This window comes from Falco punctatus (genome assembly GCF_963210335.1).
Source record: "Falco punctatus genome assembly, chromosome: 11".
Taxonomy (NCBI): Eukaryota; Metazoa; Chordata; class Aves; order Falconiformes; family Falconidae; genus Falco; species Falco punctatus.
Window position 1 is genome coordinate 3222205 of NC_137591.1, and position 27712 is coordinate 3249916.

At 46.5% G+C, this 27712-nt stretch overlaps 1 protein-coding gene across 2 annotated transcripts; it reads right to left on the reverse strand.

Moving 5' to 3' along the window:
• Positions 1 to 1148: 1148 nt before the first annotated feature.
• PGM1 (phosphoglucomutase 1) lies at positions 1149 to 27397 on the reverse strand. Of its 2 annotated transcripts, none has more exons than XM_080407276.1 (11): positions 27100 to 27397; positions 12456 to 12618; positions 12008 to 12154; positions 10753 to 10878; positions 9566 to 9756; positions 8960 to 9114; positions 8241 to 8356; positions 4961 to 5096; positions 3347 to 3530; positions 2352 to 2486; positions 1149 to 1405 (listed from the first exon to the last, which is right to left on the reverse strand). In XM_080407276.1, the coding sequence occupies exons 1-11, from the start codon at positions 27343 to 27345 to the stop codon at positions 1316 to 1318; spliced, it is 1689 nt and encodes a 562-aa protein (XP_080263402.1). In that variant the 5' UTR covers positions 27346 to 27397; the 3' UTR covers positions 1149 to 1315. The 2 variants fall into 2 exon arrangements, with proteins under 2 accessions (XP_080263402.1, XP_080263401.1); XM_080407275.1 differs by lacking the exon at positions 27100 to 27397 and adding an exon at positions 16206 to 16926.
• Positions 27398 to 27712: the final 315 nt, after the last annotated feature.

Below are 27712 nucleotides of genomic sequence, written 5' to 3' on the forward strand. Positions count from 1 at the left end.
CTGAGGGAGGGATGTTTCATACTCCTGGAAAACAAAGCTGTTCCCTCAGGGCTGCCCAGGGATCCAGCCTGAACTTCAGCTGCACGGGCAGCGTCTCCACAGCAAGGCCCCGCACTGCTGAGCCCAGCCAGGGCAGAGGGTGAGATGGGGCACAGGTGACGCAGGGATCTGGGTGACAAAGGCAAGCAAACCTAAAGGGGAAAGTCACCAAAACTCATTCCCACCAATGTGACTACTTTTATTAACATAGCTTAAGCCATAACAGCCTAGAGATGGAGGGAGTAAACCAACATCTTGTGGATTCGCCTGGAGTTATTTTCCAGGGTCTGCCCCCCATTGCTGGAGGGTGTCACCTCCATGGATGAGGGGCACAAAGTCAGCCACATGGCACGCATGAGCACATCTAGTCCTCTCCAGGGCAACGCCAGCCAGTCAGGCCAGGAGCAGGAACGCAGCTCCTCCAAGGAGATGGCTTCCAGAAAAAGGGCAGGAAGATGCAGCTGCAGAGACAAGCATCTGTTTCCAAAGTGACCCTCTCTGTGCCCCTGGGTAAGGTATTGCACATTAATGCCTGCAAATCTGATTATTCCAAGGATCTTACTATCCATGTTCAACAAAACAAGAGCTCATCAAATTCATTCTTCAAAAGAGAGCCTATCATGATGCAAGAGAATAAAAGAGCACTGAACACTAACTGCAGCCCATATCACTTTAATATCCTGCAACGCTTGTTATTGCTCATTTCTGTGTGGAAGGTTTGTTGTGGGTTTTTTCTTCTACAGAAGGCAAATCGAGATCAATTTACATAATTTGGTTTTGAAAGGGAAAAATCCACCTAAGCAAAACGACTCAGCCTTAATACACAGCCATTGCTTATTCAGAGACATCACATTTAAAAGACTGTATTAACAAGGATAAAGTATTTGTGCTTCTTTTCCAGAAAAGTTTCCAAGATCAAAAAAAGCCTCTGTATTATTGAAGAATTTAGTCTCTCTGTTATTTCTAGAGCCTTTTGTTTAAGCACACACAAAAAAAAAAAAAAGAGTATATATGCTAAACCAAAAGGCTGTGCTAATGAGCACCATACACAAATCGCCAGCAGCGCTGTGTGACGCAGAAAAGCAGCACAGCAATGTGCACACACAGTGTTGACAGGGGCTGGGTTTTATTGTCTATCCTTAGGAGTTCAATAGTGTTCTTAAATACAGAGATAAAACTAATATTCCTCTTTTAGTGACAGAGTTGACAATAAAAGGGGCAACCGAGTGAAGGAAGTCGGCCCGTGTGCACTCCAGCATGGTGTCTGACCAAGGCTTTAGGTTATGACGGTCGGACCGGTGCGGCCGGTTCTTTCATGAAGCTGTGAAAGTTTCAGTGCAATAGAAATGAGAGGTGCCAACATGACCTGCAGAAAGGAAAGAGATGGCTCAGAACCGCGGAGGAGAGCGGCAGGCAGGTCACATCCACCCTTCCCTCGCAGGCAGCTGGTGTCAGCCTGGGACACGCAAAGCTGGGCAATACTGACCCAAGGACCGCTCCAGGTTCACAGCACGAGCGGTGAGACCAGCGAGAGGAACGGCGCAGCGAGGGACCCAGTGTTACGACCGCATGCAGGTTCAGAGAAAAAACCCGAGCGCAGCTCCAGCATTGCTGCTACTACCCTCATTGTCCCATACTCCAAACTCCTGCACCATCAGCACAGGATATTTAAACCCTAAGTTTAGTTTGTGCCTCTCAGAATGTGGGGTTTTTTAGTCCTTTTGTCAATAATGGCACAGTACGTTATGCAAAAAAGCTCAAAGACTATTTGCTGGGGAATATAAAATGAGAATTCTTTTCCTCCCATGCCTACAAGAAAGGTAAACAGCATTTTTAAATGATGCTGTAAAGAATGCGCATTAAACTTAGCACAAAACAGGTCAGTGTCATCTTAAATACCACTGCATCCTTTTACCCCCATTTATTTGTTTCAAACAAGTATTTCCCACACTCAGTACAGGAAAGAGCTCATTTTATCCCTAGTGATGCACCATTTCAACCAGAAGGCCAGTTCAGGAGTGAAACAGTGCCCTTCCACACCTGCAACCAGCCACAGATGTACAATAAACAGGAAAACAAATCTGTTACTGCAGAAGCAGCTGTGAGCAATTCTGAACAAGTAACACTTGCTACACACAAAGCTGGTTTTTTTAATACATCTATTTATACTGGGATTAAAGCTACCAAAGCTCTTGCTTCCAAAATACCTAGCACCTCCACATAGCTCTACACAAAGCAACACTAAGCAAAGATTTAAGCTTTTTAGGAAGGGTGGGAGCCAGCGGTGCCGGTGACTGAGATGCAACACTTACCTGTGGGTCTTCGTGTATCTTCTGAGCATCCTTCTCATAGCTGTCGATGTACAGCCGCACGGTTGCTCCAGCACTGCCAGTACCGCTTAGTCTGAAGATGATACGGGAGCCGTCGGAGAAGATGAGCCGCAGGCCCTGGTACGACAGAAGGGGAGAAGAGCCGCTCAGCAATGCGCCTCTTGGGTACCCGAGGTATTTTCCATGCAACCCAGTGTGGCTATGCCTGACCCGCATGATCCCTGAGCTCCTCCTCTTCAGGGAGCCACAGAAGGCTCCTCTCTTATCCTCTCCCCTCTCCCAGGGGTGTGAGTGTCCCTCCTAACCTAACTCTGGAGAACTTGCTAGAGTTCCTGAACACAAAGAGCGTTACTGCTGTAAGGTCCATCCCCCCAACACTTGCTTGGAAACAAGAGCCAGGGACTGATCCCCTGTCAGACACAGCATTACCAACCCACTGCTCTTCCACAAAAACAGGACGTAAAGAAAATGCTCCTGTCGTCCTACAGGCAAGGCAATAATTCCTGCAGGATTTCTCCATTATTCCTCCCCCTTACTATGCTTCCACATTGAGCTGTTAAACCAATCCATCATTTTTATTTCAGTAATCTCTGGTGACAGGTCACTCATATCACATGTATTTAATACCTCTGTGACTTCTGGAGCCTGGAACTCAACCCCTCATTACAGCCACCCTGCACTACCACCTGCCCTCTTAGGGGCAAGGACATGAGGAGTGCCACCAGCTCAGGGACAAAGGCATCTAGGGAGGATTCTCTCGCAGCAGCCTGCTGCTCTAGTGCCTCTCCAAGGCAGCAATTTGTCTCACACAGGGCAGGATCCCACCAGCAAACACAGGGCAGAAAAAATTTTCCAAGGGACAAATGCAGTGTTTGACTTTAAAGCAGGTACAAACGCAACAGACAAGGACTAAGCCCAAAATGCAGAGCGCACCACCCCTCCGAGGTCCCGCTCAGCCCAGGTGAGGCTATGCCCACCTGGTTTCTGGAGATGCTTCCATCCACAGGATCACTGTACTCAAAATTATCAGCTTTCTCAACCGTGTAGACTTTGTCACCACACGATAGCTGCTTCCCCACAAAGGAACGGTCAAACATCACCGTCTCCAAATCCTTCATCATTTTGTTAGCTGCGTCTGCATCCACCTCTTCGTAGTCGTATCTACAACCAGCCACCACAAAACAAAGATTAGGGGAGGCTGTAAGAAGTAGCAATGTTTTGTGATGCCCTTGCTGAAACACTGTGGTTTGCCTTATGGATGTTCTCTACCCCCTTACTGGAGGGGACAACAGTAAGGAAAGAGAGGAGAATCTGTGTGCAGCAATATAGCTACAATCCAACGCAAATCCATGGGAGACACTGTAACGTATCACAGGCATTTGGCGTCAGGAGAGATGAAAGCACAAATTGTGCTGTTGTGCACTAGACAGATCGAAGACAGAGGGCTGGACTCCAACAACGCTGACTGCAAATAATTTATTCTAATTCTGCCGATAGGATCTCAACAGGTTCCTCATGATAACAGTTTGCCTGAACATCCTCATGTGCATCCCCACAGCAAAATGGGGGTGTGATTGCAGCCCATGATAACATACCAGTGCCAGCTTTGATCTCATTCACCAGGTAAGAGAGGCAGCAGAGTGGCTGAAGCAGACATCAGCATCTGAGACTTTGTGCTCTGATTGCCAGTGTGATCTGCACCGCTTTCATTTGCCCGGCTGGCTAGATGAAGCACGCACGGGCTTGCTAACCTGCATACCACTGCACTTACCTCGCTATGCAGACATACCTCTGGTGCTAAAAGACTGACTTTTTATTCTAGACTTTGGCATTTTTTCCACAGATTTAAATGGCTCAGATGTACGCTGGCTGGCAAGGAGGTGGGCGGAAGGAGAAGGCAAGTTCTTTCATTTGGCAATCTGAGACAGAATTGTCACATAGGTCTTCCAAGCTGAAAGATTTCTACCTAATGCTTTCACTCCAGACAGCGTTTCCACCTCTGGTTATGTGCAGGTTGGTTTTCACTCCTTCCCTTTTCATCTTCCGTGTCTACCACAGTTCATATTAAGAGTATTTTGGGACTGGACAGAAAGCCAACCAGGTGAGTAACAGCCTAGGAGCTGGGCATCAGTTCAGTAAGACACTGCTATCACTGCAGATAATGCAAACTAACTTGTGATTTGTGGTCTCAAGAGACATACTGTTCCGATGGCAAAATAGCCTCTCGCAAGGAAAAAAAGTCTCCATTAAAAGAAAAAAAAAAAAAAGATACCTTGCATATATAACGTGTACAGCCTTCGCTGACTTTGATACTTACTAGATTCATGTTTGGAGTAACAAATCTTAAACTGGACATCATGAAAGGTTAAGGTGAACGCCCCCTGTTTTATTTAACCCAGGTATGTTGCAGACTGCAGCAAACTGCTCAGGGGTGTTTAAATTACTGCAACAGGACAGTGTTGCAAGTGTTACAAGGCAGGACCAGCCCTGCGGTAGCACCTGCTGGTGCCATTGGTGCCTGGGGCTCCGACCTTAGAGGGTGGGACACAGGACAGAGGTAAGTGTAAAGGTGTCAGGAGCGCTCTCCCCACCTGGTGAAGAAGTTCCTGCCGTATTTCTGCCAGTGATCCTTCATGATGTCCTCCACGCTCTGCTTGCGGGTGGCTAGGATGGACAGCCAAGCCAGGACGGCCCACAGCCCATCCTTCTCACGGATATGGTCAGAGCCTGCAGAGAGCCACAGCAGAAACACATTCTCACCTTCTTTCACACGAGAGCCTGTGCTACGGCCCTACCTCGTCTTCTCTCCTCCATTCAACTGGCAGTCGTACAAACTCACAAACGGAAGACATTTCATAAGCTCCATCCCTGCTGTATTGTTAAAACGGTTCAAGATATCATCTGCTTTTAGCTGTAGCCCAAATAAAACATTCGGCTCCTTTTAACACACACACACACACTCTCATTGTTCACAGATCCTTAATTCTGTTTCCAAGGAAGTAATGGGGAATGCACACTAAAAAGGTCATCAAAAAAAGGCAAATGCAAAGGAACAGCTTGGGAAGGACTAACATCAACCTCTTCAGGCAGCTGTCACGTACCGTCTGCCAAATCAGCATATTCTGATCAGCACATACTCTGGCTGAACACCAAGAAAAATGTCAGCCCTCGCTGAGGAAGCCAAACCCTAATGACTCTGAAATTACCCCACAACGGAGAGCAGAGCAGCCCGTCAGGCAGCACCAGCCACCGGGGCTGGCAAACGGCTGCGCAAGGAGAGACCCCATTCATGTGTGGCCACCGGCAGAGAGCCTGGCGCCTGCTCTCACCCCCACGCGCCGGGCACTGAAAGACCCTGTTTCGGCTAGCAGGGGGCTCCTCCACAGCAAGCGTGACACAGAGAGTAGGAAGCAGTCAGAGCCTGCCCAGCCTTGCCCTGGGAACACAGCGGACAGGGACTGACGGCGGTGGGGCAGGGACTGCGCAGCACCCAGGCCCTCGGGAAACCCGAGAGGGTGCTGCAACTTAGACGGCACCCTGAACACCTAAATTAAATGAGGGATCGAATGGCAGCCCAGAATACATCCAACTCTGATTCCAGGCTTCTTACGAGTTCGGAGTTGTGCCCCACAGATGCACAACTCCTGAGTTCTATCCTCTGAGCTCTGGAAAACTTCCAAACAGGTATTAACGAAATCCCAAGGAGCCAGAGCATGCCTGCCAATGCAGAGAGCGCTCCAGAGCTGCCACTTTACTCTCTCAAGAATTACCAGAGTGGGCAATCATCTGGGGAAAAGGGCTGGGGGCTGGGGCACAGGTTACGTGGCGCTTTACACAAATCCCACTATTGTGGACGCAGCGATAAATTACCCTCACGGTCCTTTACAGCGGAGAGAGCTGCACAGAGGTGATGGAGAGGAATGCTAAATAAACAGAAGTCCCATGTGATGTATCAACTTATTGCTGGAATAAAATACCCAAGAAAGCAAGCAGGAATTCTGTCATGTCACATTACTCTAATTGCTCCTGGACTCCAGTCCCACTGGGTCACAGTTTGTTTCAATTTTTACTGGGTCTATTTGGCTGCTCCTTCACCTCTCTTCCCTTCAGCACTCACATTCTGTCCGGCTCCAAACAACTCCTCATTAACTTACTATCAAACAACCTTCCTCACCCCTTTTCATTCCTTAAAGTGCATTTGCCAGATGGACAACCCCCCTTTGAATTGCAGGGGGAGCCCAATACTCCTTAATCTGTCCCCCCACAAAAAACTGCTTCAGTTCCTGGCCACTGCATGGCCAAAATCTCAAACCTCTCTCTCGGCCCCGGCTGCAAATGGAATCATTCGCTTTGATTTGTAATGCAGAGTCACCTACCTATTGGAGGATGGAAAGAAACTGTGAGTTCATTGCTCATACAACAAAGGATGGAAACAATTTTAGAGAGCTGCTCGTTAGAGACCATCTCCTACCAGCAGCTCCATGAATCATTTGCTGCTTTTTGTTTTTATTTATTTACTGAAATGCCGGTGCCCTCTCATTAACCGAAGTCCAGAATATTAACTTAATGCATGCTGAAATCACTCAGGGCGAAACTCCAAAATCTTTCTTTACTCATGATTTACTTCAAGATTTCTCTACAGAGATACATTTTCTGAAATTCCCCCTTCCTTCTAACCTGAGGCCAAACCCTGTGTATCAGAATAGCATTTGATTGCTAAAATACTGAAGACTGCTCCAGCCCCACAGCAAACTGCTTTCAGCCAGAGACTGTGACCCCATTTCCTCAGCTACAGAAAAGATGGGGTAATTCTTTTATGTCAAGTTGTGCACCCCAGTTCTACAAAGCACTTAATTTCAGGCATTTGGGGATTTAAGACCATCCCTGCTCTGTGGGACATCCATGCACAACCTAAAATGTTTTTCTGAAATACGGGGAACAAAAACACTTAAGGTTTGAGCTTGGAATCATCCAACCTAAATTCTCCCAAGGCCCTGTGCCTCGCATATCCTACCAGCTGCCCCTGGTCTTCAAAGATCTTTCAGAAAATAGGGAAAACAGTATCTCAGGGAGAACTCAGACCAGATAAAACGCAGCCTTTGCGCATGAATTAGGTGCTGACCTCCTGCATGCAGGGAAGGTCTCATTTCCAGAGTCAGGATGTTAAAACCATGTGGTAGGTGCCACGGGAAAACTCAGAAACTGCCGAGGCCTCCCAGGAACACGGCGCATTTTGAGCACGCCACTCCGATGCAGAGCAAAATTTGCTCGCTTTAACTTCCCTGCACAAATAATAGTTTTGTGTCACGTGCACACCTCTAGTAAATTCCTTAAGATGTTCACTTTGTTTCTCGGTAACTTAATAACTTGCTTAGACTGTTCAAAGGCAAGTGTTAATTTAAACTTTATAAATCATACCTTGTTTTTAGAACAGGAAAATGAGGGCCCTATTAAGCTCAGAGATTTAATAGTGACCTGAAACCTTCCCTAATAAAACTGCATGCTTCAAACCATATTTCTTCCAGAAATGAAAACATTTAGAAGGTTTTCCTGGCCACCAAGAGTTGAAAAATACATTTAACATTGCACTTAATCCCCATAGACGCAATGACCGGGCTAGTAAAGAGGCCCTTAAACTTCCTGCATATCTGCATATGCCTTCCTAAATAGCCAAAAGGAGGACTAGCTCTTGCCTGACAAAACTTTCAGCATTGTGTTCGTTTCTACCAGTGATTCTTGCAAGCTTTTGTTTTATTATTTTAGAAGCATTAAAAACTACACATGAAAGAGAAATCCCAAGCTACCCAGCGCAATAAAGAACTAAGAGAAGGAATAATACCATCACTGGTGAAATCAGGAACACTGACTTACCAGTACCAAAGCTTTCCTCTCCACACAGAGACAGTTTGTTTGCATCCATCAAGTTTCCAAAGAACTTCCAGCCAGTTGGAGTTTCATACAAAGCAATCTTTGTAGCATGGGCCACCCTTCAAAGGTAAGAAGGCTAAGTCACATCACAGCCAGACTCAGCGCTCCCATGTGAAATGCTGCAGTAGGAGCTTCAGTGGCTACCAAGCATCTCCTTTGGGGTAACACTGAAGACAGGTCATGCCACTGTTCTGTTTTTTTACAACCAACAATTCTTTGTGCAGCAATCCTCTTATTTTATCCCAGTGTAACATTTGGGAAATGGGTGGGATGCACAACTGAAGGATAGATATAAAACACATAGCTTTCCTAAAGTGATTTAAGTTGTAGATCTCAAAGCATTTAACAAAGAAAGTATCACTCTCAAATAAACAAAATAAATAAAAAGGTGGGGAGGATCATTTGTTTGGGCTTATCTGTAGCAAAGAGAAAGAGCCAAGAGCAGAGCCCAGCTCTGCCATGTCCCCAAACAGGATTTAATTCATTAAACTTCACTGCCTCCCCTGGCAGCCAGCCCGCAGCAGCCCTGGCACCGCTTCACCCTTCAGGGGGACCATGCACTCACTCCCCGCCACAGACATGTGTTAAACCACAAAAAAGGGACAGACCCCTCCTCGCAGGGCTCCCCTCCCCTCTCCCACCACACACAGAAGTAGTGCTACCTATCGAGAGCCCCACTGGTGGGCATGCTCCGGGCAAAGCCACGGACGCCGGTCTGCTGGAAATAAGGGATACTGAAAATATTGGCAGCGATGACAGCAACAGAGTCGGAGGGGTTCACAAAGAAGCCGTGTTTCCCAAGAATCATGTTGCGATCCTGGTGAAGACAAGAGAGAAACAGCTCTCATCCCCACTTAGCACAGAGAGGCTGCAGTGGCAGAAGTTGTTCTACTTGGCAGGCGCAGCCTATAAACCCAACAACTCACAGCGATTTTTTGACTGCACTGAAATAAATACAGAGTTTTGAGAAAGTTAAATAGCAACACCTGTATAGTATTGCACCTTCCTGCTGATTTCTCACAGCCTTTAAAACTATTTAAATACAGTTTGGACTGCATTATTAACGCAGTAGCCAACTATTGCCACAGTGGCAAACTGCAGCAAGTGGTTCATTTCCATTCACAGTTACAGAAGGGGGAGAGGGAGGGGGTGAAAAAATAAAATAGGTCTTCAACCTCCATCCTCCTCTGCTTAAAAGCAGCTGAGCAGTCACTCCCCCACAGCTGACTAAGGGGCAAAAAAAGGTGAATACAGAAGAGCCCATTTACCCCGTCTCCATCAAAGGCAGCTCCAAAGTCATACTCTCCTGTTTTCATGGTCTGGACCAGGTCAGCAGCGTAGGTTAAGTTGGGGTCGGGATGGTGGCCACCAAAGTCCTCCAGCGGGGTGCAGTTCACAGCTGAATTTGCTGGGGCTCCAAGCTCCTCACACAGGATCTTTTTCACATAAGGGCCCACAACTATCACAGCAAAACATGGAAATGAGTCAGCTGTGCACCAGCCACACTACCAGCCAGGCCTCTGGTCTTCTGGGTTTGGGCCAGTTTATGTGGTGTATTGTACTAAAGCACAAGTGCTCACATCAAAAGCCTCAAGCAGCACATAGGTGTGCTTAAGCTTGCTCTTATCCAGACACACAAGTTCCTGCCAAAGCAAGCTCTTCAGCTGAGGGGCTGTCCCACTAAATAACTGAAACCACTCACGGGTTTAGAGGTGAGGATGAGCCTATGCCAGGGGCTCAGCGCATGAGCCAGGATCCCACTGTGAAGGGCTTATGCCCCAGGTGCACAGAGGTGTGAGTATGACAGCCCCATATAACAGAACAAAATACATGTGTGATTCACAGATATCCAGCAGTACAACAGGATTTACTGCTCTCAAACACTAATGATGTAGACAATAAAAAAAAGTAAGTGAGCATAGGAATGGGAATGGTCTGGAGACAAGAGAAACAAGATGGTAAGAAAGCTAGGGTGCTCCTAAAAATGTCTACGGAAAAGAGACTCACAAGCTTGGCTTGTATGTTAATTTATATAAAACAGTCCAACAGTCCCATTTTTGTACTGAAATTTCTACGGGCAGATATTTGCCTAACTGCTGTGACCTCCATGGGACACTGATATTAAGTCTACCAGGGCAGCTCTGATCACACCATCAGTGCTAACCGGCTCTGCCTCTCAAGCATGGATTGACATGTGTGAGCCATACAGCATCCCCCCAAAACCCCACTGATATTTCTGCCCTAGGTCAACTCCTGAGACCAAACATTTGAAAAAAGAAAATAATGTAAAGCCATAAAAACTTTGCCTGCAAAATGCAGGGTGTTACAAAACAAAACCCAAATTTACAAGTGTTGTATATGAATTCCAGAAAAAAAGCTTTCCCTCTGAAGTAGGTGGCAAAGCCCCAAGGACACCCAGCCACCCACAATGTCCCAAACTTAAGCCCAGCCGTACCTCCATGCATAGCATCTATGCGAATCTTGAGGTGGTTTTTCCCTGAAAGCAGTTCCTTTAATGCATTGAAGTCAAAGATGTTCCTGAGCATATTTGCGTAAGCTTCTACCGAGTCCACAATTTCCACTGGGAAAAAAAAAGTAAATAGAGACCAGCTCTCACAGTCTGAAATCTTTGCAGAAATGTAATTTTGCTACACATGGCACAGTGCTGACAGTCCCTAGTGCAAAGGGCCAGGGCTCAGCACAGAGCCTTTGAACATGCCATAGAATCATTTCACAAGGACAACAGTAATGGTCCTATATTAAGAATTTAATTACGGGCTGTCACGGCTAACCAGGTTACAGACCAAACAGACCAACAAAATCCTTAAGACAATCACTGCTATGGCTTCCTGGACTTCTTTCAAGAGGGCTCAGTCCCACTCCACTTACTGGGAGAGTGGGGATTAAAGGAAAAGGGGAAAAAAGTAATATACATACATACAAAAACTGATCTCCAATTTCCACCAAAGTCGACGGGAACTGTGCACCTAATAGTCTGAAAAAGTTGCACCTTTGCAACTAACAGGCAATATAAAGTTAGAGCCCTGAAAACCCCATTAACATAAAAATCCCACTATACAGAAATGGGGACTGAGAAATACCAACTTTTATGATCTTTGATTTATTGTTGTTTTAATTATAAGCATAAGTCACCAGGAGATGGTAAAAAATATGCACAGTAAGCGTTTTTCAAGTCTTCTTTTAATGCATTTTCATCTTTCACTGCTGACTGACAGAAGTCATGTGTGACATGGCTTTCCTATTCACAGAGGCAGCTTTTATATGTGAAACCATGGGGGGAAAAAATCAAAGATTAAACACTAACACTATAGTTTTTAAACCAGGAAAAGGCACTTTAACTGCAGAGTTGTCTGTTTTGCAAGTACGTGTTAATGGTAGCCTTACAGACAAAGTCTCTAATTTTAGTGAAGTTTGATGGATCAGATTTACCTATCTATTTTGTAACAACCACCTTTCATAGGACAGAGACAATGATATAATTAAAGTGTCTATAAAACATGCGATGCAGGCCAAAAAAAAAGCCAGGATGCCACCCGCGTGACCAGGAGCAATGTCCTTGCTTGGGTTCTCCGACAGATGAGGAGAGGTCAGAATGGCCTCGTCTGTCCTTCAGAAGCACCAGATGTCTTTGCCTGTTTATGGGCTAACTCTACCCAAAAGGAAACTTCCCAAGAAGAACAGTTGTTTACCTGTAAATGGTTTAAATTTGTTCTCCAAGTCGAACTGCTGTTTCCCAATGGTGCTCAGGTCCACGTGGAGATCTGGGCAGATTGCATACTCCTCAATTTTCTTGCTGATTTGGAAAATTTTATCTGTGATACCTTCAGGAGCAGGGCCTGCAAGATAAAATGGGCATATTTTATGCCATAAATGGGGGAATGCATTAAAGAATCAGCCTGCGAAAGGAGTATACTTCAGAAGTACAGCAAAAGACCTGGGGCTGGCAATACCTCCCGAGGACAGGAATATCAGGGTACGAGGGGAGCAGATCAGTCACTTGCTCCATTTAGGGAAGCCCACTGCTTAGGGCACTGAATCTCTGTGACGTTAAAGACAGTTAAATTAGGTTCCTCAGGGTCAACACAAGAAACAGTCAAACAGAAACAAAGTAAATCAAAACGAACCAAGCGACCTTACCTCCATTGGCAATATTGAATTTAATGCCAAAATCTCCACTGGGCCCACCGGGGTTGTGGCTGGCTGTCAGAATGATTCCACCAATGGCTTTGATTTTCCTGATGATGCAGGACACCGCAGGGGTGGACAGAATGCCATTCTGCCCAATGACCAAGCGGCCAATCTGAAAATTAAAGAGCAAAACAAACTCCGGTGAATCCCAAATCCTAAAACCAGCAACACCACCAAACCCCCAAACGCTGGTGACAGGTAAACTGGAGCGCCCAGGAAACGTGCTCACGGCAGAGGTGCTGCTTCTCTGCAAGCAAACTCCCTTGTTCCTGGGAGGCTGCCAAAGCCCTCTGCTGTGTACAGTGAACGTCTGACCCCGCTCTGTGGTGCCCTGTTAGCATTTTCCTTTATGAATGCTGTAGCTCGACTGGACACGGCAGCTTGCACTGAAGAGCTGACCCTTCCAGAGGCACCTAAACAACAACAACAATAAAAAAACCAAACCAACAAGCCCCTTTGGCTATGGTCTCAAACTTTACTTTCAGAAGACACAATGGGACTGAGAGAAGCTAAAAGAAAATAAAAATCGATGATCATCACTACTCCCACGGGACCAGCTGCAGATTCTCTTACTCGCAGCAGCTAACACACCTCCTTCCCATAAATTTAGTAATATCACCGAGATTAAACCCAGACCAATGCGCTAAGCAATACAAGGTAATCAGGATCCAGTTGCTGGAGTTCATGTAATAAAACAGAAGATTTTTCTGGAAGAACATGCTCTTTACCATAGCCCCCAAAATGAGGTGACAGAGATTTAAAAACATACCAGACCACTCTCCATCAACCGAGGAGATTAGACCCTGTATACAACTGAGAAAAGAGGAAGAATTCCATTCAAACACAAACCAGAAAACAAAAGGCAGCGTTCCCAGACTGAAGGTCCACGTTGGGTGCTAAGCCAAGGGCACTGGATGACTGTGATTCCTCTCCTGCAGCACTGCCTGGTGCTAAGCCCCTGCTTCGCTGCTGATCAGTTATTACATGCTACAGCTGTCACAGACCAGCTGGGCGAGTGAGGTGCCGCTAAAAGAACTGCAGCTCTAGCAAACAACAAGCATAAATGTGAAAGAGCAGTTTATAAACTCAGAGTGAATGCCCTTCTTCCAGCTGGCCATAGTAGCTACTATTACAGCCCTCACAGCGCCTATCTACCAGGCTGATTGCACTCGTTTATTATGCCACATGTTTAATCTGGAGCAGCCCAACCTACATAGGTTTTGCTTTATTCACCATTCTCAGTCCAATCCAGCACACCTTGTCTAGTGTTTTATTCCGGCATCTGAGTCTTGCTCCTTCAGCTTCACCGAGAATTAGTGTAGTGCCCAGGAGGCTCCTCTCTAAAACTTCATCTTTTGTCTCCCAGCTTCCCTTCAAGGGTCACATTCAGCTGCAACACCCCTCTGCATCAGGGCTCTGCCGTGCCTCGCATGCCGCCCAAGGGATGCTGCAGAGGACTGGCAAAACAAGGGAGTTTCCCTCCCAAACGCAGAGTGGCTGCAGGAGAGCTGGGTGAACACACCGGATCCATTGTCCTTACCCAACTCGTCCTTCCTGCACAGCCAAACTGCAGCTTTTATATGTGCATTGCAGCTCCTGCAGCGAGGAAGGAAAAGAAGAAAAACTTGTCCTTGTACAAGCTGCTCTCTGATCTGGGGTCTTCCTTGGCTTTCAGAGGTTTTCAGCTGCCATTTCCTACCCATCCAATGCTAAATCCTTGGTGGTAACCACTGGAAAAGGCTGCTCCGTGTAGCAGTGTGCTGAGTAATTTACACTTTATCTTTTTTAATTCTCTGGAATTTCTTATGAGAAAAATCAAAGGATATAACGATGCAGAAATATCTTTCGCAGAATGCTCAAAACAGACCTGTTCACAAGCAGATGCACTCTGAGCAGCAATTTTGGGTTACAGCACTTCAAAGCAATCCAGGCGATACTTCAACCTGGTTTTACTGAAATCCCCAATGAAACGCACACAGGCAATGAAGGAGAGCTCCTTCGACCTCCCTCCTCCCCCCAGTAACGCAGGCTGATGCTTTGACACCAAAAACATGTTTTCCATGCCAAGAAAGCCAATGTCTACAGCTGTACCATGTCATCAGTACAGCCTTCCAGTCTTCCTGCATCCCGACACACCAATCCTATACACTGTGCCACAGTTACAACTCTAAACAGAGACATGTCTATACAAGCCACATTAAAGGGACAAACTCTAAACAGAGACATGTCTATACAAGCCATGTTAAAGGGACAAACTACCTCGGTCATTTCCTTTAACCAAATAATCATCATTTAAAACACGCAGTGTGATGCTACCAACACAGCAAGTGTGCTTGGTGCAATGTGGAAATCCCGCTGATCCCACATTGGTAGAGATAACAGTACCTATCACTGCCACACACCGACAAAAGAGATTTTCACATACTCAAGAACACCACATACATGCCCTCCTCGTGGTTTTTTTTTATATTTGAAAACATCCTTGCACTCATCCCTTCTATAGAGCAAGATGAGCACAATGCTGATAATCACAGATATTAGGCAGAGCATATCAAAATGATCAATGAAAAATGTCAACACTGGCAGCAAAACCAGATTTTAGCCAGACACGGGCCACAGTGCTGAAAAGAAATGTATGAGAAAAGTCTCAGCTGGTGAAGATCAGTCTAACCTCACCTTTACCAGCAGAAAATCTGTCCTAGTGTCAAACAGTCCAAGCAGCAGGCCTGGCTCTTTGTGCACATTTTTGAGCTCTTCATCTCAGCCCATACACTGACTTAAGGGGAACACATTAATTTTCAATGCCAAAGGACTTCTTTTTCCCCAAGATGGAAAATATGTTGATTTTAAAAAGGAAAAAAAAAAAAGTTATCTCCTCCTCTTCTCCCATTCATTACTAATTACCCTGTTGTGATCAGATAAGGTTTTCTGTCAAACAAATTCCTAAAAACCTGTCTTTCAGTGTAAAGTTTGCTCTATACTAAAAGACCCAGGACAGACAGCCAAATCTTTTCTTCTTAAGCAGCAGAAGGAAACAGACAAAACCCCAGTGCCCAAGAGTCTCACAGCGCACAAACCGTGCACTGCTGCAAATAGACAAGCCTTCTGTTCTGCTTCCAAAACAGATTTCCAGCACAATCAGAGATCACTGCAAAGGTTGCCACTCACTTGCTAACTCCCATCTTATTTTGATTTTCAGAGGCTCCTGGTGTACTTATCACATAGCCACAACTTGTACCCGTTGAGAAAGAAACAACCGTGCTCTGCCTTTTCATTTGCCGAGCAGCTCAGAGAGTTTCTGCCAAGCTGCCACTGAGCAGCGAGCTATGGCTTTACCTGCTACTTTGCTTCTGAACAGTATCAGGGTTTTATGATCTGATGGACAGACTATGAAATCCACAGGTGCCAACAGCTTGTTGTATGTCAAAACACAAAACAAGAGCGCACAAAACCCAAGCAGTATTTGTTTCTTTGTTGCATGTGCATTCACACATACTTCTGTCCAACTGCATCACTTAAAAGTAAAAAAAAAAAAAAGTCATTTCTGTGCAACCAAACTGATTTTCCATTAAAAAGTTAACTATAGCAGTTGAATAAAATCTTTGGGGAAATTAAATCTTATAGTGACTTATTTATTATGGTTTTCTGCATTTATCAGCTACACAACTATAGGAATTGAGTCATTTAACATTTACCAACCCCATTGGCAGCAGCCATTTGGACTATCAGTTCCACTGCAGACTTATTAAGGTATCTCCCATCACCTCCAATTACCATAGAAGATCCCTGTCGATCTCTTAGATCTATGGAAAAAAATATACTCTGGATAAAATTCTGCAAATAGTTCATCTTGGATTCAAAATAAAAGGTCTTCTTCCGTAGTCCACTGGTTCCTGGTTTCTGATCATTGTAAGGAGCTGTTGGCATAGTCAGCACAGGCAGAGGAGTATCTTCCATGTTCTTTTTTCATATAAATGCATTTAAAAAGTTATGCCAAAATACAAAAAAAATCAATCCTGACACCAGCAATAGCCCACCTATTAGACAGAAGTTCAGCGAAGTTGCTGAGCACCCAAAAATAGCTCCCTGAACCTTGAGCTGAATGTAGTTTCTGTAATAGAAGACGTTTTCTTGCACTTGTTGTAGAGGATCAATGTCACCGAGAACATCCAATTCCACGCTGCTGTCCCTCACTGAAATGGCTGGGAAAGGATTTTTGTCTTCTTTACCATCTCCTGCTCTCCACAGGCATAGCTCCTTGCCATTCTGCGCTATCACCCACTGGAGCCCAGCACCGTCAATCCATCTGGTTCTCCCTCAGGGCAGGGGTGCCGGGGGACGTGGCGGAGCAGCTCAGCCCTCTGCTCGGATGCGCCGATGGGCTGCCCCGGCGCAGAGCTCAGCGTTTCACCAGCCAAGCAGATCCGCATGGCAGTGCCAGGCCGTCACGCCGCTCCCCAGGGCGGCAGGTCCCCAGGGGGTAAGCCTCCAGCGGGCATGGCAGCACTCCGCTGGAGTTATTTTGCAAAGCCTGGTGAGTTAAAGGTCACTCTTAAAATGGAAGGCAAGAGATCTGTTAGCTAGTTCGCTCACACAGCTCCTGCTCTGACAACCTGACTTCTCCATGGTCTCCCTCTCAAACCCAGGAACGTTATGCACAGGGAGTAGTGGGTCAACTTTTGTTTGACTAAGAAAAGACCCGAGAGTAGCTAAAAAGCCACAAGACCAACAGTTGCAATTGCATACCCACACAAGTCTCACCAAGGGCAAGTGTATGCATTTGGAGTCACTAAAAACCACAAAAAAATTACCAAATGTCTGATAAAGCTATTCATTTTGGAGCAGCTTAAACACATACAGAAGAGAGACAGATACCAACAAACTTCTGTGAAGCATCATCTTCCTGAATAAGGGAAAGGTAACTTGGAATGCTACATTGAAATTAAGAGTTTCCCCCAAACCTCTTCAATAACACTCGGAGTCCTCTGTCCATGCTGCTGGAGACAACTTATAGATATTACTGAAGCAATTAAAGAACATACACTTTATCACGACTAAGTTTGTCCCCTTATTAGAAGCAGAGAGGGAAAGGAGATGTGTACACAGCTGAATTGTGACAATTTACGAAGGTAAAATGCTCACGGGACTGTTTCCGAAGGTGCTGATTCTGTCATTGCTCCAATAATTGACAGATTTTATTCCAAGGGGTAAAGAGAACCCGTTATATGCATCAGCACGTTAAAGTTGAGCTGGGTAATCTGTATGAGACTGAGGGGAAACCTCATGGCAGAAAAACAACTTTAGAGAGAAAGGCTCTACCTGATGATCTGTGAAAGTTGACCTGGGTCCTCCAAGGGAGCTGAAGAGCCAGGTGAGCTTCCCTAGGGAAGGAATTTAATTCAGGTTTGCTCTCAGAAAGCAAAGCTATTTGAGCCATCTGCGGGACCCCAAAGGCTGCTGCCCCACACACCCCTGCCCAGGCTCACCCACAGGGCAAGCACTGGCTTTGGTAAACACCAGGATGCTGCAGGGCGCTGGCCTAAACACACCGCACACAAACCCTGCTGCCTGATCCATCCAGAAATCTCTTAGCTCACAGCCCCAGAGGCAACTTATTTAGCATGGGCTCAGAATTTCATTCCTTAATTCCTCTCTTTTCCCCACCAAACCACAAGTAATGTGTACAGAACTAGCACAACACATATTGTACATCAACAGTGAGATTGCCTGGGATATGCAGCTAGAAACAATTGGTTTGTGTTTTGTACATCCATGCTATTTCAGCATCCGGCAGCTGAGATGCCTTTTATTTTCATGCAAAGGCAGAGGTTTCCCTCTAGTGGCACAGAAAACAAAATCCAGCTCCCAAAATGAGCTCTGAAGAGCCTCACACCAGACAAGTCTCCTGGCAGCAAAAGGCCTAAGCAAGCTCCTTCCCTTCTTACTCCCACAAGATAAACTTACTGCCCTGAAAACGCTGCGGCACTAAGTGACAGGAGGAGGGCACAGGCCACCTACCAGCTCCCGCGGCTACACAAAGAAGATGCACATGGACTTACTGGCAGAGAAAAGGCCTATGGAGGGTGAGAAATTTGTGTGTGTAATTAAGCACACATGTACTGAACAAAGGAATCAAACTAAATTAAGCTGGGGAGGAAGGTGACGGTCATTAGTGCCATGCTTATGTACATGAAATGCAACACGTTCTATCTATAGGCACTAAAACAGTGCATATAAAGCATAGGATAAACAATAGCATATGCACCAACCCTGCCTTTGGGGAGCCTACCTGGTCCCAGGGCCTTCCTGCAGCACATGCATCACTATTTGGGATAAACTAAATCACCAGTAATTAGCCAGCCAGGACCAGTACAGAGGTTCATGATCATATGGTTGCCAAAAGATTCAGAGGTGAAAAAATGCTCACCAAAGGTGGATCCTGACAGCCTTAAGGACTGGAGAAGAGACTGTGGAAGTATCATTTGATCTGTCATCTGGAGGGCTTTGCTTGGATGACCGTGATCATTACAGATCACTTACAGGCTGGAAAGGAATTCAGCAGGCCATCCACTCCCACCCTAGAACCGATGCAGGATCAAATACGCCTAGGGCATCCTCCAGAAAGCTGATACAACTTAGTTCTTGAAATCTTTGTCTCTAGGTAAGCTGTGCCAGTGCATAATCAGCCATGCAGTTAGAAGTGTTTTCCTACAATCTGCTGTCCACCTTCTTTGCTGTGGGTTAAGTCCTCCAGAGCTGAGACAGAAAACAAATTCATCATAATCCTCTTCCTGACACAACTCACACATTAAAAAAATCCCTTAGCACACAGATGCTGAGCACCCTCTCTTTGCCACAGTAAACAACCCCAATCTCCTTAATTTTTCCTGTTGGTCTTTATTTCCTCGGTCTCTTACTCCTCATGGCAGTGAGAGGCTGGTGAGGGTGTTTTCCCATCCAAACAGCTGATCTGCCACAGGCAGGGACATCTGCTGGCTTAGCTCCCCTTTAATTACCTTGCACTTCAGACATGCAAGAACAGAGTTAAATCAAGAAACTAACTGTTGACTTTGGTTAATGATAATAAAGACAAACAGGGCTATTCTGAGAGGACTTAAACTTCAGTAAAACTTTGCAGAGTGCCCAGCTCCTCCCTTGGCTCGATACAGTCGGTTCCTGTGCCATCCCTTCTCCCCCTGTGTGAGCTCTGCCATCTTCCCTCATCCCACCAACACAGGCCTGCGGCTGTCTGCAGCCTTCCCCAAGCCTGGGACCAGGCAGCCAGGCTCTCCCGGCTTCACACCCCGACACCACCCCATCCTTAGCACAGCCTTCCTCCGAGCTACGATCTCGTATTTTGGAGTGAACAATAACTGTCTCTTCTCATCCCCTGCAAACACCCTTGGGGCAGGCTTCTCCAAGGTGCAAGATGCCCTCTCCTCCATCAGCAGCCCTTCTTATCCTCTCCTTTCAGCTTATGCCCATTCCTCTCTCCCTCCTCTCTCTTCCTTCCGTGAGCAAATAAAGCCAATGCACCTGCTGCAGAGCTGTGTTTTGCTGCAATCTTTCTTTTCCAGCTTTGCAGGAATTTTTCTGACAGCAAACAGCTGGTAGTAGGCATTACCTCTTTATGCTCTTTTTCTGTGATTAGTTAAAAAGGTACACAGCATGAAATCTCAGGGAACAAGTGGAGTAAAATCAGGTATTTTCCACCTATTTTGTGACTTGCCTTTAAGACAGAAATCACATTCCCCTAACTCCTGCTCACAGAACAGTTCCAATTCCCGAGCTGCCGCCTGCACGCTCACCATCAGAGGGTGCCAAGAGCCCTGCACAACCCTGCTGCTCAGCTGCCAAAACCGTGCACTTGCTGCCTGAACACAACTCTGGTCCAGGCAGCCACTGCTGCGTGACATTTGGCAATACCAACACAAATGGCACCAACATAAAATAAACAGACCAAATGCAAGCCTGTTAGTCATACACTGAGTGTTGCCTCAACTGCAGAACTCTTGGTTTCTGTAAGAATTAATTAAAAATCTAGGTTTTGAAGTTGCTGTAGAGATTCCAGAGAGGCAATGTATCTGCCACCATCTTGACAGCACGAGTGCATATACATGCAACCACGTACATAGAAGTCACTCCAGAATTAAGAGACAATTTTCTGTACCTACACTGCACCCCAGTTAAAATTAAGAGACAAGCTACAGGGGTGGCAGAGAAAGGGCTCTGCAGGGCTAGGGATGAAACCACCATCTGCAGGGCTGCTACAGAGTGACGGGCTGCAGGTTTGTCACACAGGTAGAGGCTGATCCACCCTTTTCCTGGAGAGAAATACACACCAGCAAGCAAGATTGAGAAACGTTCTGTTCAAAGGTCAGCTCTTCAAAGAACATCCGTATCTGCATGTTACCTTGGACTGCCCTGGCATTTATTGTCCTGCCCCTGCACCAGGGGATGGAAGAGGGATTCCAGCTGGTTTAGCTCAAGCAGACACAAGAATGCTCCAGGATTTCTGGCCCCAGCCTACTGAGAGACAGCCCCTTGTCCCTGGGTCCTCCTAGACTGAACCCAATAAATCCAGAATTACAAAATGCAGACAATGCTGTGGAGCAGAGGGAGGGCACTGGCTGGCTCAGCCAGATGCTAGTGTGACATATCTGCTTAAACCTTGCAGGATCAGGGACAGAAGCTCCCATTTGAGCTGTACAGAGCCAAGCTGATGACTGGTAGCAAACCAGTAACTCGCTGTATGCATACGTGCTAGTGAGGTGGCTACACGTAGTGGGGAACAGCATAGACAGAGGGGAGAGCGGGAGACACACACCAGCATTTTCTCAGAAGCTCACCAGGATGTGCTAGAGAAGCTTTGCCTGTGGGCCCAGCAGTAAAAAGCAGCTTAAGTACAGCAGCAGGAAAGAGGGCTGGAAGGGCTGTGCAGAGGTCACCTAGAGCCTGCCCTAGGCAGGGTCAACCCTACCCAAACCATTCTCATTAGAGGTTTTCCCAGGCAACACACTCCTTTCATTAGCCTTAAGCTTCCCAAAATGCTTTCTAATGCCTAACCTAAACCTCTGCTGTTGCAATTTTAATTCTTGCCCTATCCCCAGCAGGTCAGAGAACAATTCATTACCTTCCTCCCTGCAGCATCATCACAGACGTTCGCGGACTGCCAGCATGCTTCCCCATCTCCAGACTAAGTTCATTCCTTCCTCATTGACCCCACCTGCCCAAACTCAGGTTATTCCTGCTGGAGTCTCCCCTAAGACGACTGCACCCTCTCTGAGGGGCAGTACCCCACAGCAGGATCACAGTCCTGGTGAGACTATTTCCTAGGTTTCACTGACAACAACCTTATTTAAAAATCTAGCAACAACATTTGGTTTTTTGGATAACTGGATGGTACTGCCAGCTGTCTTTGCGGTCTGCTCATTAGATCTGCTGCTTAGTGTGTTACTCTGCAACCTGTACAATTACTATAAATGTACATACTACGTTCATATTTTATTACTTCTGCCTATGCATCCTTCACGCACTTCCCCTTACTGATATCCTATCCTATTTCTGTTTCTTTCTAAGATATGTTCCAGTTCATCATTTGAAACATTAACCAATACATTGGCTAGCTCTGAGAGAACCCCACCATAGCGCATTTCTTGATGCTGCTGCAGCTCAGTCTTGGCATAATACCATAGCACCTATTCAGTCCAGCTCACCTATCCCAAACTTTGCCTTCACAAAGAGAAGGCATTAGACTTCCACCCTGCTGTCCTACCAGCAGAACCGGAGCTAAGGTTTCTGGTCATGCAGAGTCATTGTTCCAGGAGATTACCATTAAATCCCCGTTAGTATGAATTTCAACTCCATCTGCTGGATTTGCAGAGATTAACTGCAAAGCACCTTAGCTCTTCCTTTGAGCCAGAGTTTCATTATTGTAGAGTTCCAAAAAGGCACTGAAACTGGACAATTTGACCACTGCTTTAATAACCTTCAATTGTAAACTGATATAAGCCAAGTAACTTTACAAGCAAAAGGAAGTTAAGCTAGTGTAAAAGCAGTCCCCAAGCTGTAAGAGCTGCTGCATGCATGGTTGTCTTCTAAAACCTGCCATAATCTGAAGCCAGGATTTATCTGCATGGGAATGCTCACGGCATAACCAGTCTCTATTTCCTTACTTCAGATAGCACGTCTCAATTTCCCCTTGGGCTCCTGAGAAAAACTGTAATACAAGACAGACCAGAGGTTTTTCCTAATGGCCTGTAGGACCTAGCATCACTGCCTCTAATTCTGGTACACAGGGATTGCTTTTTGGAACAACTTCCTTTATGATCACTTTAGTTTGATATTTTTAATACCAGCTGCTTTTACTTAAAGGGAAGATCTGACCCTGAGGACTGAGAGCATTTCTTCTTCAGGATAATGACAATTGCTGAACGGATGAAGGTCTGTAAACCGACAAGGCTAAGGCTGACTGCACAGTGCTGCGTGGAAACAGGAACAACAACAAACATCGGTTACAGATTTCTTAAAAACCAGGTAAGAAAACAAGTGAGGCTGACGTAAAGGTGAGCAATAATGAACACTTCACATCAGTAGGCCCAAAGCAGATCACAGACATGCCAGTCCCACTATGCCCACCCTTCCACAGCTGGGATGCTGAGTCCAGGAACATGAGCACACTCTAGCCAGGACCCGAACATGGCTATCCAAGCTTGCACTGCACCACACTGCTTATTATGGGCTCAGTGGCACCACTGGAATGGAAACCGGTCTGGAGGCAACGGTGGAACAACACAAAGAAAAAGGGAGCAGGGCTACAAAAAGTAGAAAGTGGCAAATAAAGGGCTGCTGAGCAATGCAATCGAGTTTAAACACTTGGTTTCCTTGGGATAATTGAGTGGGGGAAAAGGTTAATAGCATCGAAGCCAGGAAACCAAACTTTCTAGGGTACAGAGCAGTATTTCTAACAAAAGCATTGTTTGTCCTGCAGCAGCAAAACAAAACCAGGCTAGTACTTAACATGCAAAGCACTGCCTGGCATTCAAAACACCTCCAAGCAATTTGCTTTAATGTAGCTACTTTGCAGCACTGTGAAATCTGTTTATTTAAGAAGGAACCAGGGGCACAGAAAATTTGTTGAACAGCAGGTGACAACATTAATGAATCAACCTGATGCTAACTATGTGATCAGATCTAGATTTCTAGCTTCATTTCTGTGATTTTTGCCTATTTTTGACATAAAGCTATGTCATTCTACTCTGACAAATGATACTCTGACAGGAGCTTTTTAATTACATGAAAAAAAGCTTAAGAGTCAGAACTATGTGTCAATAACATGAAGAAAACCTGGCACACAGACCAACCTAAAGCAGGCAAGCTACACTGGATGCCAACTGAGAATGGCAAAACTAACAGTCTCTATTTTAGTTTACTTAATATAAAAGCAAACATAAATAGCATGAACACTCCTTAATCGTGCAACTACAAATTGAGTTGTTGCTAACTGATATATAACTAAGTACTTACACTTGACCACTCCAGATGGAAACAAAACTAGAAGTCACTTCAGCCTCCTTTCCTTGTAAAGCTAACAACCATGAACTGTGGTTTCTCAGGTTTCTCCTGTGGCTTGAGAGGACCATTCAACAAGATCTTAAAACGAAGTGATTTTGAAGTATTAATCCAATCACCTTTTAATCCCTAGAACCAGAAATACAGTTTTCCAGCACTTGCTTTGGTACAGGTGGCTGGCTGGCTGACTTTGGATCAGTGAATACAGCCTGGTATAACATACCTTGTTAATCAAGCAATCAGAAGAGCCATGTTAGAAAATAATGTAGCCCAAACTTCTCTTCATTCTACTTTTATTCCTTACTTCTTGTTTTCACTTCTACCACATTCATGCTGTAACTACATTCCAGTCCTTCCTCACATGCATTGTAACAATCATTTCCCTACAGACAGAACAGTGCTGTTTGTTCAGTGTCCAGACAGGGCAATGCAGCCACCTCTGGAGTTTTCTCTATGTTACTCAGTATTTTTCAGCATGAGAATACTGTCTTTCTCTGAGATGCGCCTGCTGGAGTCAGGAGACCCTCCAAGAGCCCCAGCACTCAGACAAAACCACAGCCTCCAGGAACAAGCGTTCCCTGTTCTGCAGTACACTTTCTTACCAGTTAACAGTAGTAGTCCACCCTTCTTTTTGAAGCGTAGGCAACTTCTAGTTACTTCACATTTATTATGAAGAAACACGATTTTCATAGGCTCTTACTCAACTACATTGTAGTAACTATCAGAGAAGCAATACTTGCAATTACAGAGAAAAACCACAAAGCAAGCGTCCCCTAACCATTCCACAATAGGAAAGCAAGTACGTAGGAATTTATTAAAAACTAACATTTTGCATTTGCTAAAGAAACTTTCTATTTTTAGTCACCTCATTTCTTGGAACCTGATGGTTTTGCCATTCTTTACTTTGGCAACACAATACCTGCACTGTCTTATACCGGCCAGTGCCACTCAAACTTAGCCAGCAATTTTATGTCAAGTTTTCAATGACCCTGTGTTCTGCAAATCACTTCACTGTACCTCCTTCTGGTTACTTGTTCAGGCTATTAATTTATTAAAGAATTTGGGGGATATTTTGCTCTTCAGTGCTCCCCTTTTGAGGTCTTTTTCCTCCTCTCTTTTAAATTGGATATTTAGATCTACATTTTTGCAGTGCTTTTGACCTACCACTCCTCTTTGAGTCTCTGGGGGGAAAAAATGGGCTAATTCCATGGCACTCCACCGTACTCTGGCAAGCCTATACTACTACCTCTGTTCTGCTGTAATAAGGCTATGAAAAACCTGCATCAGTAGATGAATGGTAATGCTGTAATAGTGCCAAAGTTTTGCTTGAAATAGTCTAACATTTTGTCTCAGGCCATGGCATTTATCTTGTTTTACAAATTAAAGATCCAGAACAAATGATTTTAAAGTAAAACTTCTCACTTCATCTACTAGTGTCTTGGTTCTTAATCCATGTATTCTTCCACCTGTTTTCTTCCTCTACCTCCTGTTTCCTTTCTTGCCTTTCTAGAACATTTTCCTGACTTTAGAGCCAATTCTATCCTAGCACTCTGAATTCACGCGGACAAAAAACAAGTCAAATGCCCGTTAGCAAGTGCACCCCTTGGGACCTGCTTCTGCAACTCTGGCAGAAAGCTCAGTGCTGCAATGCTGCACGTACGTGAGCATCTGCACAATCAGGGTGGAGGATTCAAGTAGCAACTGGCCCTTGACCCCACTTCCCAGTAAGACACCTCATCAGACCCCAGCATGGTATCACCCTCACATCCTTGCTTACTTCTGGGAAAGGGCTGAGGTGCTGATGATGAACTCAGCCTGGAAGGCTGCCACATCCAACCATGCCCTGGGGTGCACATCCAAAAACCTGCACAAACTAGGGCTTTATCCCTGAGAACAAGTCTCCCAGTCTGCTTATTCATAGGGATCCAAGGTGCTGTCTGTGTGTGCAGTCAGGCAAAAATGCTGTAAGTTTCTACTCCAACCCTTTCTTAGAACAAATAAATAAACAAGTGTCTGCCGCTTTTCTCGTCAGGGTAGGCTGCACTGTCCATCACTTCCACAGGTGCACACAGCAAGGCTGGTGCTGCTCAGGGATGCTGGGACACAGACTGAAAGCTAACAGCTAGCACAAATCACAAAAGACAAATTTCTACATGGCTTAAAAAGAAACAGTTATTTGCTTATTTTATGCCATAAGGCAGCAGGTATCTCTAATTAGGTTTTTTTTGTTTCTTAAGAAGCCAGACACTTAAAAGGCACTGAGGCACCTGACTGCCACTGGGAGGCTGAAATACGTAACTAAGGTTTTACCCTGATGTCCAACCCTAGCCACCAAACATCCTCAGCCCACTCCCTCCTCGTTGGTCTATGAGGAAGAATGTTTGCTGCTGACAAGGAGTCAAGTGACCCAGGAGACGGGGATGTTTCTCATTTGAAAAAGACCAACCATAGTGAAAAACCTCCCTCTGCAAATTCAGTTTCGGTGCAGCTATCCCTATCAGCTGTGCCTGCTGGGCTTCTCTTGGGCTGACCAAGTGACAGAACAGAGAGGAATCAACAGGAATGAAGTCTCCAGCAGCGAGATGCAGTCCAGCATCGTGGAATTCTGTGTTGCTCCCCACCCTGCACGCCTCAACCTCCACGTTGCACCACTGGTTTTGCCGTTAGCTAAAAAACACACCCATGGCCCTGAGCAACAAAAAGCAGTACCAGGAAAACTGCACGCTCCTCCCCACCTCCGCACTTGCACGCGTCTGACTGCTCCTGCACGTACCACAGGGAGGTAAGGCTACCGGGTCACTTTTACTGCGTGAGACACGAGCTGTCCCCACGCTGAGCCTCCCCAGCGTATGTGTCACTCGCTGATTTGCTTCCACGCCACGTACACGCAAAGCGCCAGCGATTTCCCGCTGCCGCGGCCAGCTCGCCGCCCCCCCGCCGCGGGACCAGCCTCCGGGCCGGCCCGGGGGACTGCCGTCTGCCCGCCGAGGGGAAGGGAAGCGCCGGGAGCGCAGAGCCCTACCCCGTTGGCGGCAGCGATGCGGACGATGAGCTGGATGGCGTCCCTCATGTAGAAGCGGCCGTCCCCCCCCACCACCAGCGTGGCCTCTTGCCGCTCGGCCGGCGGCACGGTGGCCAGGATGCTCTGGATGAAGTTCTCGGTGTAGTTGGCATTGCTCTGGAAGACGGTCACCCGCTTGCGCAGCCCGCTGGTGCCGGGCTTCTGGTCGCCGTACGGCTGGGTCTTCACCGCCGCGATCCGCACCATGGCCGGCCGCCGCTGCCAGTTCCGGGCGGCCGCGGCCCGGGGCGGGGGGAACTGCGGCTAGGGCCGGCCCCGCCGCCGCTCCCGCCCCTTAAAGGCGCCACCGGCGCCGGGAGACGGGCCGGGGGGTCCCGGTGTCGCAGCGTGGTTAAGGAGGCGGCGGAAGGCCGACAGCCCTCCTGGCGAGCCGCGGAGCTGCGCGCCGGCAGCTCTCGGCGGGTGCCGGTGCCGGGCTCTGCGGGGAGAGGAAGGCGAGGTGCTGCGGCCGGGCGGGGGCTGCAGCAGCACCCCCGGGGCCTAGCCCCCTGCCACAGGGTCACACGCTTGCTTAGGTTGGAAAAGACCTTTAAGATCATGGAGATCAACCATT

Excerpts from the sequence above, each read along its gene's own strand:
- PGM1 (XM_080407275.1), bottom strand. The coding sequence starts at position 16,463 with ATGGAAGATACTCCTCTGCCTGTGCTGACTATGCCAACAGCTCCTTAC. Across the intron at positions 9,115-9,565 it reads CTGCCTTTGATGGAGACGGG|GATCGCAACATGATTCTTGG; the intron begins GTAAATGGGCTC and ends TGTCTTCACCAG. Across the intron at positions 8,357-8,959 it reads ACCAGTGGGGCTCTCGATAG|GGTGGCCCATGCTACAAAGA; the intron begins GTAGCACTACTT and ends TTACCTTTGAAG.